The following is a 15,388-nucleotide window of genomic DNA, read 5'->3' on the forward strand; positions in this document are numbered from 1 at the left end:
CCAAGTAAGAAAATCTCTATTTCTAAGAGATTGGATAAATGCTTCACGAGATATGCCTGTTTAAATCCACGTATGTAAAATGGCAAAAGTATTGTGCGTTTTTCGTTTGTGTTTTATCAAATCCAATTTTCTGGATTATGTGGGTTTTAAGGGTTAAAATGTACAAAAATTTATTATTTCATAGTTATACCAATGGAAAATCTAGAATATTCTATGTGTGTCCTATTAGAAATCCTCAAAAAATGTGCACTCTACTAGAGTATTACAAAAGTAATCAAGTAAACTCTGTATGATCATAACACGAGGAAGCCACAATCAGACTAATAATCACACGTGATACATCTTACATCATATTGCATAACCTATTTCCTACATCTCCCCCTTTTCAAGCATTTGTAGGGGATTAAAATTACAAAACAAATGCTGCACTAATCAGAAACAGTCCTAATCACAGCCAAAAAAAAAAAATCAATCGCTAATCTAAGTTTATATAATAATTATAATTGCAGTTGATCGGGTCACTTAAGTCCAGTTTGGATCCTCAATCAGCCTTCCGGTGGGGCGTTTGTCCCGGGTAGATCTGTGTTGAGTATGAGAAGCTCCAGATGTGGTGAAGTCCATGGGTTTGCAAGGTTCAAGTCCATTGGGTACTGAGGTTGGGACACGATGGCGTAGGAAGTGTCCATTGCGGACTAGGGATCTGCCACCTGTTGTCTTGATATAATATCTACGGTGTGGACTAATCTCTGTGACTATCCCATAAATGTCCCAAAGCCGAGACTGAGGATTTTGTACTGCAACATGTGACCCAACATGAATGTCTGGCAGGTTGTGAGCGTGGAGATTGTAGTAGGCTGCAGATGATTTGGAAGTGTCTTCAGCCTGCTGTGTAGCCTCTTGAGCTGGTCGCTGCCACTGTGGAAGGAAGGACCGCCTGTGAGCTGGTAGTATATTTTGCACAGGGTGGCTGAACAGTTTCTGAGCTGGTGACAAGCCATCCTTTCTACTGGGTGTATTGCAGTATTGTAGCAATGATCGACAAAGTTTCTCATCATCTAGGGCTCTGCCATTCCACGAGTTTTGAAGTAGTTTCTTCATGAACTTGACGGTAGCTTCAACTTTGCCGTTCCTCTGAGGGTATCTTGATGAGGAAAGTTTGTGTAGAAAACCCCAGCACTTTGAGAAGTCAGAAAATGCCTTGGATGTGAACTGTGGTCCACCGTCAGACCATACAGTGTTAAGTATAGCTGTACAGCTGAAGGAATGCCGGAGAGCTGAGATGACTGTATAGGTAGTAGTGTTAAAGCGTGAAAGGATATCAGCTGGCCAATCAGTGTAGCAATCAACTATGATCAGGTAGGTGTGGCTTGCGTGTGAGCAAAGGTCTATTGCAATCTCCTGGAATGGGCGGTCTGCTCTTGGCTTTTGAACAATTGGTTCTTTGGCATGGCTGGGGAGATGGTCTTGGCAATGCTTACAAGACAGGATAGTGTTGTCGATGTCATTGTCTATTCCTGGCCAGTACATGGAAAGACGAGCACGTTGTTTTGTCCTTACAGTGCCCTGGTGAGATTCATGGAGTTGAAACAAAATTACAGGTCGCAGTTTTGTGGGAATAAGAAGTCTGCAGCCATAAACAATAAGGCCATCATCAATGGTGAGGCTGTCTTTAGTATTCCAGTATTGTTTGCAAGTGTCTGGTAGTTGATTACGATGGGGTGGAAATCCCTGTAAGATGAGATGTTGGAGCTGTTGATATTCTGTGTCTTCTTGGGCACTTTTCCTGAGGTCATCTAAGCAGTATGGTAGTGGTTCAGTTTGTGTGAGAGTTCGTATCTCAATAATGGATAGGGCTGGTTAGCTAAGAGTATCTAACTCAGCAAGACTATCTTCAGGTGATGGGTCTGTCACTAGGTTCCTTGACAGGGCATCTGGGGCATCATTCTTTGTGCCTTTCACCCATTCTGTCGTAAAATTGTATGTCATCAGCTTAATCTTTAATCTCTGAAGACGTGGATTCTCTATTTCATCAAGTCGATGATGGTTAAGGATAGGGATGAGAGGATTATTATCTGTAATAACTTGAAAGTGTTGTAGTCCAGCTAGAAACAAGTGGACTTCAAGGTAGCCCAAGCAATGGCCAACATTTCCAGCTCTATGATGACGTAGCAAGATTCAGCATCAGTGAGAAATCAGGACTCTGCCTGAATCAAACTCCAAGTGCCAGAGTTGTCTTGCTGTTGGAGTATGAATCCAAGGCCTTGGCGGCTAGCATCTGTGCATAGTATAGTGGGTTTACTCATGTTAAAAAATGACAACACAGGTGCATCAGTAAGGGATTCTTTGTCAGTTTGAAATCCTTGGCCGTGGGTGGCTGACCACTGGATATCATTCTTTGTACTGAGCAAGGGGTGCAGTGGTGTGAGTAGTGTGGAGATGGTGTTTGTGCTAGCTGATACTTGATTAACTAAACCAAAGAAGGATCGGAAATCTGTACGGTTGGCTGGAGTTGGAAATTTCGAGATGGCATCTATAATAGTGTGGTCTACTTGGTAACCTGTAGCAGAGAGCTGGAATCCTGTGAAGGTAACTGAGGACTCACAAAACTTGCACTTGTCTAGGTTCAGGGTGATCTTTTTCTCAGCACATCTTTGTAGAAATTCTCGGACATGTGAAGCATGTTGTGTGACATCACTGTCATAGATAACAATGTCATCCACTATGCGGCGGAAACCCGAGAGACCTTCAAAGGCTTCATGCATACGTCTATCGTAATGTTCAGATATAGAAGAAATTCCGTATGGTGCACGCATATACTTAAATCTGCCAAATGGTGTTATGAATGTGGTGAGAAGCTGACTTTCTTGATCAAGAGGACATTGGTGATAGCCCTTCATAGCATCCAAAACAGTGAAAAACTTAGCTTGGCAAGCATATATGTCAGCAATGGCCTCGGCTGGGGTGGGTGATCGGTACCTTTCTCTCTTTACATATCTATTTAAGTGTGAGAGGTCAACACACATACGTATCCGATCAGTATTCTTCTTGGGTGCTACGACAATAGGTGCACACCAGTCAGTGGCTTCAACAACAGAGGCGATGATGTTCTGCGATTGTAAGAGGTCAAGTTCAGCTTTCAGCTTGTCACGGTAAGCGTACGGAATAGACCTGGGTGTGTTAACACAAAATGGTCTCGCATCATCAGTAAGGTAGATATGGAATTCTTCACCTTCCATGCTGTTAATGTTACCATCAAATACGGTGGGAAACTCCTGAACTGTACAGTGCTTGTCAAGGGATAAACTAGCAACTGGAGGGGTGGCAGCTACAGAATTGACAGTAGTGCTGGAAATGGTTGGGTTGGGATAGCAATTTGGTAGGATTCCAAGTTCCTTACATGTCTTCCAGGACATCAGTGTGCCTGTAACATTAGGGTAAATGTGCAAGTCATCAAGGTATTCCTTGTTGCCTATCTTGAAACATACCGGCAGCCTGCCAACAGGATGCATCTCTGCTCCATTCGCAGCTTTGGGAATGACAGAGGAAGGTAAAAGGTTGTCAAAGTGTTCATTAAGCTGAGAGAGAATACTAGTACTGGTTGCTGAAATATCTGCACCCGAGTCTGGAAGAACAGCTGTGGTGGTGGCACCATTAAGAATGGTAATGTCAATCTTTATCTTGGGTGCAGGGTCAGTAGATGTGACATGGTGGATGTTAGACAGACCTGCTTGTTCGGACCAGGAGCTATCGGACTGAGTAGATTGAAGGGTAGATGTATAGGGCCATGGTGGATGAGGTTGTATGGGTTTGGAACAGCAGACTCTGGAGAAATGACCCAGTTTCTTGCAATTGTGACATGACACACAATATGCAGGGTATTGTGTGCGACCTGCTGGATGTGGCTGGGCCCCACAGCCAGGACAGAGAGGTTGTGGTGCAAATGTCTTCTTCTGTGAATGTGTCTTGAGAGCTGCCACAGATTCGTGGAGATGACCAGGTCCTTGCTGTATGGAAGCTCGTTGTTTCTTGGCTGTCTCTTGGGCTTGGCACATGCGGACTATTTTATCTAGAGAGAGGTCTTTTTCTTGTAAAAGGTGTTCGACAGTTTCACCATCAAGGAGGCCTTTGATTATGTGGTCACGTAAGCTCTTCTGTGTGCAAGCATCATTGCAGAAGTTGCAAGTTTTCACTAGTTATCTCATAGAAACAAGGAAATCATCGATGGACTCCCTGGGCTGCTGTGTTCTACGATGGAAATTCCGTCGCTCCACTGATTCATTAATGTGTCCAGTGATGTACTTCTTGATGGCACTAATAATGGAGGCTACACTTCCACGGTCCTTGGTGGTGAGGCCAAGGTTGTTGACTATGGTAAGAGTTTTGTGTGAAAAACATAATGTCAAGGCTTGTACTTGTTTCACAGCAGTTTCTTCGCCAAGTCTGGACAGGCTCATGTACGATTCCCACTGCGTTTGCCAGGCTGAAAAGTCAGAGCCGTGGTCGATTTGTAGATCCAACTTCGGAAGATCTCCTTGGTGAAAAACATACGACAACCGTGACATGGGTGATATCTGATGGGGTGCCTCAACCCGGCACCAAGGATCAGCGACGAGGGTTAGAAGGACGAGGTTGACAATTACAACGGTGAGATGAGGCATTCTACTGCTCACAGCGCCATGTATGATCATAACACGACGAAGCCACAATCAGACTAATAATCACACATGATACATCTTACATCAATATAACCTATTTCCTACAAACTCTGCACTATTGTAGCTTCTCTAGTATTCCATTGAATCAAAGTTGATATTATAGCCGTTGAGGTACAGATCGGTGGGGGTATTAGACTATGATTAGGCCCACTGGTACCAATCGTCATCATCATAATCATCATAATAAATGCTATGCTAACAAAACTTGTGACAACAGGCTGTAAATTTAACATATTCCAGCATAAAAGGTGCATTTGTTAGAAGTTGGGCAAATACAATTTGTCACATTTTGCAGGAAAATTGAGATACTTTAATGGAACAGTCACTACAAAATAAAAATAAAATTCTAATATAGACAAATAGTACAATCATGCGTATCAAACTTGGAAGGATTATATAACACTATTGTGAATAAATACAGAGGAACTTTATATAGCCATAGTCGTGAACAAGCGAACACAAAGTTATACAGCAATTATAAGTTTAGTTGTTTGGTTATTGCATAGCTAGATCCTTTAGCTTTTGGTATCAGATTGGTAGGTATTTTTCTGTATTGGTAGAGCACTAGTTTGTCTTCTTTCATCATCATTGTATCTGTAGACAAGAAGAACAATGATTTGTGTAAAAACAAGCCTCAAAGCCAGTTTATGGTTGGCTTTGGGATGTTTAAAATACAAAAAGAAGTGATATCCATGCAAAAATAGCCAAGTTGTATAAAAATTGTGTGGCCTTTAATATAATGTTATGAAATCAAAGGTGGCAGCCATGAAATGGCTACAATGCTGATAATAGAAATACATTTTAATACCACAAATATACTGTATTTTTATTAAAATCATTGTAGCCATTTCATGGCCGCCATTTTTGATGGTCCAACTTTTTTCACCCAGGCTTTTGCAAGCTGCACCCCTTTTATATAGCTTGTATTTTGCATGGATTCTCTTTACATTATGAGCTATTCTGAGTTTGTAGTTCTTGAAGCAATATTTTAGTGCCACATTACTTGTCTGAATTGTGGCAGGTAGTTCTAATTATACCACAGCATAATTTCTTGTGTATTCTATGGATACAGTTTTAGTTATGAAGTATGCAAACTCCCCCACATTACTACTACATACAACAGTGTTCTACTGTTATACATATGTATTGTTCAGGTGTTACCCTACACAGTCCAGACTTCACTATCACATACAATAGTAGTTCTGTTCTACTATATCAAGATATGGAGATAAGAATAGTATGTCGTTCTGGTAATACTACTAGTAATGGTCAGTGGTCATTTCCTGATGGTAGTCCAATCCCTACAAATGGAGCAATACAAGCTAATCCTGTTATTGGTGATGTTGGTACTAGTGAACTAGTCATCAGTTCTAGTGCAGCCAGTACATTATCATTTAATACTGGAGTGTACACTTGTACTATACCAGATGTTGATGGGATTATGCAGACTAGGAACCTTACAATATATGATTCAACAGGTGAGGATCAATAGCACAGTTTTGTTAGTTCACTTTAAGTATTCTACAGCACTACCTAATGCTACAATAGCCAGTATTGATCCAGTACCAATTGGATTTAATGCTACACTATCATGTAGTGCTACTGGTATAGCTCCACTAACTTATAACTGGACCAAACAAGATAATTCATCTGTTGTGTTACCTACTGATCAAGTGTATACCTTTACAATATCTGATAGTAGTGGTTATGGGAGTTATGTGTGTGGAGTATCTAATAGTTTAGGAAGTGATACTGAAACTATCACTGTTGTACAAGCAAGTGAGTTTTTATACTGTAATACTGTGTAATGTTCATACAAGTTAAGCAATTTGCTACATTGAAACATACATGCATAGCAAAAATTAAATGCATTTCACTTGCACGTGTGATTGATGCAGCATAGTGTCAAGACTGCAGAAGAGTATCTTCTATTCAACTAACTAAGAGGACATTGAATTCTCTTGTGTTACATGATCAAGGTTGCATCAAAACTCACGGTAGTGAGTCGCGCGGCCAGTAAAGCAGAAATGCGTGCCGCAGACAATAAATGATGCAACCACTACGTGAGGATTTTACAGGAACGAACGTTGTCAAATTTGGCTTGTCTATAACTCACCCATCATTTACGCTATTGCTCTGAAACTCTAGAGTTAAACTCATAGTGTCACTAGTAACTACCACACAAGCAGTGAAGCAAATCCATGCCGATTGTTTCGTGATCGAGATTGCCGACATGAAAGGGGAAGTTTTTTTTTTGTTTTTTTTTCGCATGCGGTTAGACGTAACCTCAGGTGCATGCCTTGCATTTCTTTGTGCATTCCGAACATTGATTGCCCTGCTATCGCTTCAGTACTATCTCGATCGCCTCAAGATTCACATCATCGATTTCACCATACATCATTACCCTACAGTCGTAATTTCAGCACCAAACGAAGTTTCAGTCGTCCTCAGTCGACCTAGAGGCCAAATACAAACCCTATATTGTTGTTTTCTGCAATACTCGCTTGGCATGTAGGGCAATGTGTCTTTAAACTGTTCTAAAATTTTCGTTGAGATTGAATCATATGTTTTCGAGAATGGCTAGTTTGAAATTTGAATTTAGTCGCCCACACGTAATTTGCTCTCTGTAAGAATTTAACTCGGAATGTAAAGAATGACGCAAAGCACAACTGCGGTCACTGGTTATTGATGAACTGGCACTGTGTGTAGTTAATCAGTGTATGTAGCCACAAAGAAGTATGCCGCCATAGATTATAGACTATAATCTATGGTGCTGCATAGCTACCATCGTTCGACTTGAATTTAGTCACCCCCACGTAATTTGCTCTCTAAGGGCCCGGCTTAAAGAATGACACAGAGCAAAACTGCGGTTACCAGATGTTGACACAAGCTGTGAGTAATTAGCACATGTAGCTAGCCTAAAAAGAAGTTTGCACAACCACCTGAAAAATTTACAATTGTCACCATGCATTTTATAGCACCCCAAAACAAAATTACACATGTAATTACAACATACAGAGGACACATGAATACCAAATAGTTTTCACAACAATAATGTAAGAATTGTACAACAATGACTGTCATATAACTGCTATGAAAATCTTCTCTATTGGCCCGCCATGGTAGCAAGTCTCACACGTCAGCATGTACAATCATCCAAGCACAATGGGAGTAATGAGTAAGTGCAGTCACAAGTTGGTATGACTCCATTTGTAGAATCCAGAGGAGTGGGTGTGGCTCCAGTATGTCTAAACAGTTAATAAACATTCCTGTTATAAATATCTAATCAAAAACAGCCAAGCTGTAAAAAAAGGTGTGGCCCCCAAAAAGGCAATGGTGAAGAAAGATGTGAAATCCAAGGTGGCGGCCAAGAAATGGCTGTGATGGTAGGATAATGGTTACATTTTAATAACAACAATTCAGGTGAATTTGGTGCCAAGACCAAGCGGCACAAAATTCACCTGAATTGTCGTTATTAAAATGTAACCATTAACCTACCATCACAGCCATTTCTTGGCCGCCACCTTGGATTTCACATCTTTTTTCACCATGGCCTTTTTGGGGGCCGCACCTTTTTTTACAGCTTGGCTGTTTTTGATTAGATATCACTTCTTTTTGTATTTGTATACTGCAAAGCCAGCCTATGGCTGGCTTTGGGGCTTTTTTAACCCATGTGTTTTTTCTTTACTACAGGAAGAAGAAAAGAACTTCAAGAAGAATTTTAGTACTTCAATTATTTTTGATTTTATTAGTAATTATACAAATTATATACATATATTTATTACATGCCCATTATTCCCCACAGGATATTTTTTTGCCGCTGATCTCTCTACTGGGTGACTTGAAATGTAGCTGAACTATATACAGGATGGTTTCTTTGTAGCTGAACTCTCTACAAGGTAACCTCTTCTAGCTGGTCTCTCTACAGGGTATTATGTTTCTAGCTGAACTCTCTACAGGTGATTTGTTTGCAGCTAAACTCTCTACATGGTGGTGTCTTTGTAGCCGAACTCTCTACATGATGGTTTCTTTGTAGCTGAACTCTCTATAAGGTGACTTCGTCTAGCTGAACTCTCTACAGGGTGATTTTTTTGTAGCTGAACTCTCTGCAGGGTGATTTGTTTGCAGCTGAACTCTCTACATGATGGTTTCTTTGTAGCTGAACTCTCTACAAGGTGACTTCGTCCAGCTGATCTCTCTATGGGGTGATTTGTTTCTAGCTGATCTCTCTACAGGTGATTTGTTTGCAGCTAAACTCTCTACATGGTGGTTTCTTTGTAGCTGAACTCCCTACATGATGGTTTCTTTGTAGCTGAACTCTCTACAAAGTAACTTCTTCTCTACAGGGTGATTTGTTGTAGTTGAATTCTCTACAAGGTGGTTTGTATGAGGCTGAACTCTCTACATGGCGGTTTCTTTGTAGCTGAACTCTCTACAGAGTGATTTGTTTGCAGCTGAACTCTCTACATGATGGTTTCTTTGTAACTGAACACTCTACAAGGTGACTTCTTCTAGCTGATCTTTCTACAGGGTGAATTGTTGTAGCTGAACTATCTACAAGGTAACTTCTTCTAGCTGATCTCTATACAGGGTAATTTGTTTGTAGTTGAATTCTGTACAGGTGGTTTCTTTGTAGCTGAACTCTGTACATGATGGTTTCTTTGTAGCTGAACTCTTTACAAGGTGACTTCTTCTAGCTGAACTCTCTACGGGGTAATTTCTTTGTAGCTGAACTCTCTATAATATGATGGTTTCTTTGTAACTGAACTCTCTACAAGGTAACTTCTTCTAGCTGATCTTTCTACTGGGTGATTTGTTTGCAGCTGAACTCTCTACATGGTGGTTTCTTTGTTGCTGAACTCTCTACAAGGTGAATTCTTCTACCTGATCTCTCTACAGGTGATTTGTTTGTAACTGAATTCTGTACAAGTGCGTTTTTGTGGGTGATCTCACTGCAGGTTGATTTGTTTGTAGCTGAACTCACTAAAGGGTGATTTTGCTTGTAGCTGAACTCCTTGCATTGTATCTAGTTTCTAGCTGATCTCTCTACAGGGTGATTTGCTTGTAGCTGATCTCTCTACAAGTTGATTTGTGTGTAGCTGATCTCTCTGCAGGTTGATTAATTTGCAGCCGATCTCTCTACAAGGTAATTTGTTTGTAGCTGAACTGTCTGTAAAGTGATTTATTTGTAGCTGATCTCTCTGCAGGTTGATTTGTTTTAGCTGAACTCTCTACAGGGTGATTTACTTGTAGCTGAACTCCTTACATTGTGCCTAGTTTCTAGCTGATCTCTCTACAGGGTGATTTGTTTGTAGCTGATCTCTCTACAAGTTGATTTGTGTGTAGCTGATCTTTCTACTGGTTGATTTGTTTGTAGCCGATCTCTCTACAGGGTAATTTGTTTGTAGCTGAACTCTGTACAAGGTGCTTTTTTTGTAGGTAATCTCACTGCAGGTTGATTTGTTTGTAGCTGAACTCACTAAAGGGTGATTTGCTTGTAGCTGAACCCCTTACATTGTGTCTAGTTTCTAGCTGATCTCTCTACAGGGTGATTTGTTTGTAGCTGAACTCTCTATAAGGTGATTTGTTTGCAGCTGAACTCTCTACATGGTGGTTTCTTTGTTGCTGAACTCTCTACAGGGTGTTTTGCTTGTAGCTACTCTCTACAGGGTGATTTGTTTCTAGCTTATCTCTCTACAGGTTGATTTGTGTGTAACTGATCTCTCTACAAGCTGATTTGTTTGTAGCTGAATTCTCTGCAAAGTGTTTTGTTTGTAGCTGACCTCTCTTCAGGGTGATTTGTTTCTAGCTGATCTCTCTACAGGGTGATTTTTTTGTAGCTGACCTCTCTTCAGGGTGATTTGTTTCTAGCTGATATCTCTACAGGGTGATTTTTTGTAGCTAACCTCTCTTCAGGGTGATTTGTTTCTAGCTGATCGCTCTACAGGTTGGTTTTTATTGTAGCTGAACTCTCTACACGGTGATTTGCTTGTAGCTGAACTCCTTACATTGTGTCTAGTTTCTAGCTGATCTCTCTACAGGGTGATTTGTTTGTAGCTGATCTCTCTACAAGTTGAATTGTGTGTAGCTGATCTCTCTGTAGGTTGATTTGTTTGTAGCCGATCTCTCTACAAGGTAATTTATTTGTAGCTGAACTCTCTATAAGGTGATATGTTTGTAGCTGATCTCTCTGCAGGTTGATTTGTTTTAGCTGAACTCTCTACAGGGTGATTGCTTGTAGCTGAAATCCTTACATTGTGTCTAGTTTCTAACTGATGTCTCTACAGGGTGATTTGTTTGTAGTTGATCTCTCTACAAGTTGATTTTTGTGCAGCTGATCTCTCTGCAGGTTGATTTGTTTGTAGCCGATCTCTCTACAGGTAATCTGTTTGTAGCTGAACTCTCTATAAGGTGATTTGTTTGTAGCTGATCTCTCTGCAGGTTGATTTGTTTTAGCTGAACTCTCTACAGGGTGATTGCTTGTAGCTGAAATCCTTACATTGTGTCTAGTTTCTAACTGATGTCTCTACAGGGTGATTTTTTTGTAGCTGAACTCTCTTCAGGGTGATTTGTTTCTAGCTTATCTCTCTACAGGTAAATTTGTGTTGATTTGTTCATTGCTGATCGCTCTAAAGGTTGATTTGTTGCAGCTGAACACCCTGCAAAGTGTTTTGTTTGTAGCTGATCACTCTAAAGGGTAATTTGTTTGTAGCTGAACTCTCTCCAGTGACTTGTGTGTAGCTGAATTCTGTGTAACTGAATTCTCTAGAGAGTGACTTAATTGTAGCTGAATTCTCTACACAGTGCATGACTTGTTTATAGCTGAACTTGCTTCAGTGTGACTTGTAATGTTCTGAATCTCTATAGTGATATATTTGCTTAACTCTCCACATGGTGACTGTCTTCTTGCTGAACTGTCTATAAGATTAACTGTTTGCAGCTGAACTCCCTACAGAATAACTTGTGATGTAATAAAATTCTATAATGGAGTAAATAAATTAGCCGAATGCTCTATTAGGGTGACTGTTCTATTAGAGTATCTCGATCTCGCATTTGCTACACGGAGTTGGCTTTCGAATCATAACTCAGTGGTTTGTAATCCGATTCTTCTGTACTACTGCAAGGACTTTCTATGAAGATTATTCTAGCTATACACCGATTTTCAGCTCATTGCTCTAAGCGGTTTGCCTAGTAGGCGTGAAAACTAATACTTTTTTATTCATAAAAATCGATCGCGTAATTGTGACACAGGTTGGGTTTTGTGTCATATCTCCGTGGTCTTTATCTCGATTCCTTTCAAACCACCAAAAGGCACTCCTACGATGGTTACTCCATCTACATAGCAATTTTCAACTCATTCCATGAAGCGGTTTACCCTGTAGACGTGACAACAAATCGATCTTGTTTTACGCGAATAATCGATCATAACTCCTGAACCATTCATCGGATTTGTACAAAATTTGATGCTAGGATTCGCCTTTGGACTCCCTTTCTGTGTGCCAAATTTCAAGGCGATAGGAGTACGCGTTTGCTTGTTATAGCAATTTTTGCAAGTGTGCGAAAAGACGAAGAAGAAGAAAAAAAAAACGAAGAAAAAAAAACGAAACTTTGGCAGCTCGTATTTCGGAAATGGCTGGAGCGATTTCCTTCAAATTTGGACAGTAGACTCCCTTGGCTAGCGGGCAACTGTGTAGCAAATTTGGTTCCAATCAGATAAGTGATCACCGAGATACAAAGGTGTGAAAATGACATTTTCGTTCTTCCTGTCAATATACTCACGGTGTGGCGCGCCGGCTTCTTGGGCCGCACGACACACTATCGTGTGTCTTGATGTACTAGAGTTGCAATATAATAGTATAGTATTTAAATACAACAATACATAGTCTCCATTGTATCACTATGAAACGACACTAAGTGGAGGATATTGTTACATCTCTAGTATGTACACTCCCATCAGTACAACCTGTCTTAATGGCCACCAGTATAGAAAGACAACCTTTCTTGAAAAGCCAATTCCAAATTGAGAATTTATACACTGCTACCATTTTATTGAGTGAAGATGGCAATAAACAAGTTCCACTGTAAGTGATCTGATCTTGTATATTCTGTCAGTGGACTTGGCCAGGACAAAATGTGACCCAAATTGTCCTGGATGATCCATAATCAATCCACTTATGACCCAGTGGCACAATGGAACTGAGTATTTATAGAAAATACAGTTATAATTATTTCTAAGATGTGTGGACACATTACAACACATTACATGTACATACAAGACATGCTACGTACCGTTTTAGCATTTCAAGTCACCACATTATGCACGGACCAATCAACAATGCTTCATAGTGCCAATCAATAAACCTGAAGAAGAAAAGTTACAAAAAATAAAATGCACATAAACCTCATTTATAGGGCCAGCTCTGGGACGAAAAAAAATTTGGCCTGAATAACAAGGTGGCCTTATTAATGAAGTCATAAAGTACTGTTTATCTACATTTGGAACCTTCTATAGGCGGCCAATATAATGAGGTGGCCATTAAGTGAGGTTTCACTATACATACGGTTAACAATGGTGAACAATATTAATGGTTAACAATAATACGCTGAAACCTTACTCAGGTCACTTCTTGTGGTAGATTGCTCTGTACACAAATGACACATTCGGGGATCGTATTTAGAGGGATGATAAAGTAACGCATTATGACTTAAATACTCATGATGTGTCACTACTAGGCAGTATCTGATATGGCTACCATTTACACGGCACTGCCGAAGCACAACATCTCACTTGCTTGCACGCACAATTTTGCTCAAAATTTTAAAAACTGATGATTAAGGGGTATGGAAAGTGTTTCGCTCGCAAGACTGTGTGGCAGCTGTTTCCCTTCTGTACAAGTGGCCACCAAGACAGATCCACTGTGGATGAAAGCCAGGCATTACATATTTGATATTTCATGTGTTGAAGGCATTCCAGGGCTTCTGGTAGTCTCAAATCTCACCACAGTTTTAACTCAGGCAGTGTTGTGGTCACCACTAAACCACTGGAATGCTGTGTTATGTTCATCTTATGCTTGGCTACTATATAGTAGAACTGAAGGGATACTCTGAAAAGTATAATAGAATATCCTATGGATAATGACATCACTTTCGCTTATAAGGACCAAAAGTGAAAATTTTTACACGTTGGGCTGACAGCCAACTGTCTATGTCTGAAGCAGTGCCTTTGGTGCTATAACAGATTGGCTGCCACCTTGCTGTTGGTACTCACTGTCTCATATGCTGTTCACACTAAATCCAAATCTATAGCCAGTTAGAACAGCATGCTTCTTACCATTTTAAGGCCGCAAAATGCAGCCACCTCCTTAATAAGCTAGGTCAAAAAATTTTGTCTGTACCTGAATAATGACCAGTTTTCATTGTACTATTAAAGATTAGTGATCATGCAGGATTATTTATTATGATACTAAGATATACAAACGCTACAACCTCTAAATATAGCAGTAAATTTTTTACCCTGGTCCAATAGAGCGATAACTTTTACGTCACAAAATTATCTTAAAATGTGTAACCGCAACTTCTGCGGGGCAAAAGTGGGGCAAATTCAATGGCGGAGCACCTTCAAGAGGCTGCAACTTGGCTTCTGGTGCTCCATTCGGCATGAAACTTACTCAGGACATAGATCGCTAGTAGCTTTGATAATAATATAAATCCATAATAAATGCTCAAACAGTGGGCACAGAGGCAAACTCTGTCCAATCTTGTGATGAAGGAATTGTCAGGTTGTTTTTACCCAGGTTATGATAAAATGGCTGTTAGTTAGGGCTCAACTCGAGAAAGCCATTGTCACTAAACAACACTTCAGTAAGAAAGAATGAACAATAATGAACCATTGTATGTCATATAAACGTTGTGGGAATCTTCTATCGCACTTTTCAGAAGTGTCAAAATCCTTGTGTGTGCCCACGCAATTATCAGCCATATCTCGCCCAGCACGGATCAAACTAACCTGCACTACTTAAATATCTGTTATACTACTTTCTTCCTTGTTCCTGACAACATGGTTAGAAAGACAGTCTCAACAAACCTCAGGCAAAGTAAACTCGTGCCTCAATGACATGCGTACATTTTCTGCCCCACAGAAGTGATTATGTAACGACTGTGACGTCAGGTGTTACCACTCTATCTCTAATAATTGTGAGAGACTCTACTGTGCAAACCGAGGTACAAACACATGTTTATTTATTTTTTATTTTCCAAGAAATGTGCAGCCTCAGTTTGAGGATTAACGCACATATGAAACATGCATACAAAATGTTTTACAATGTGATTGATTATGGGATTACTGATTGGTAGGGGAACATAAAAATAATAGAGGGGCTAAGATTGTTCCTTGAGGGACACCCGAGCTAACTGCATGTGACTCACTGGTTGAACCGTCAAGAATTACTTGTTGATGCCTACTGATGAGGAAGTTTTGTAGCCATGTTTTATCATGGTATGCGCTAATCGCCTTTTTACAATTAAGTTTTACAACACAAATGCATGTATAGTTAGACTCACCAATTGTGTCTCAGTGGCACTAAATCTCTTCTACACGAAAAGACAAGCAATGAGACAACAGCCTCTCAAAGATCACAGCCGGCTATTCTGGTGCACTTATTTAGTAGTAATAT

The 15,388-nt window shown here is 40.2% G+C and overlaps 1 protein-coding gene across 1 annotated transcript in view; it reads left to right on the forward strand.

Annotated features, from left to right (window-relative positions):
• The window catches only part of LOC136256328 (hemicentin-1-like), a 92,479-nt gene that overhangs the window by 52,953 nt on the left and 24,138 nt on the right, over positions 1–15,388 (forward strand). Inside the window, exons 6-7 of the mRNA XM_066049251.1 lie at positions 5,870–6,193; positions 6,243–6,494. Of these exons, the coding sequence (XP_065905323.1) occupies positions 5,870–6,193; positions 6,243–6,494 (576 nt within the window). The remainder of the gene's footprint in view (positions 1–5,869; positions 6,194–6,242; positions 6,495–15,388) is intronic.

This window comes from Dysidea avara, chromosome 5 (assembly GCF_963678975.1).
Source record: "Dysidea avara chromosome 5, odDysAvar1.4, whole genome shotgun sequence".
Taxonomy (NCBI): domain Eukaryota; kingdom Metazoa; phylum Porifera; class Demospongiae; order Dictyoceratida; family Dysideidae; genus Dysidea; species Dysidea avara.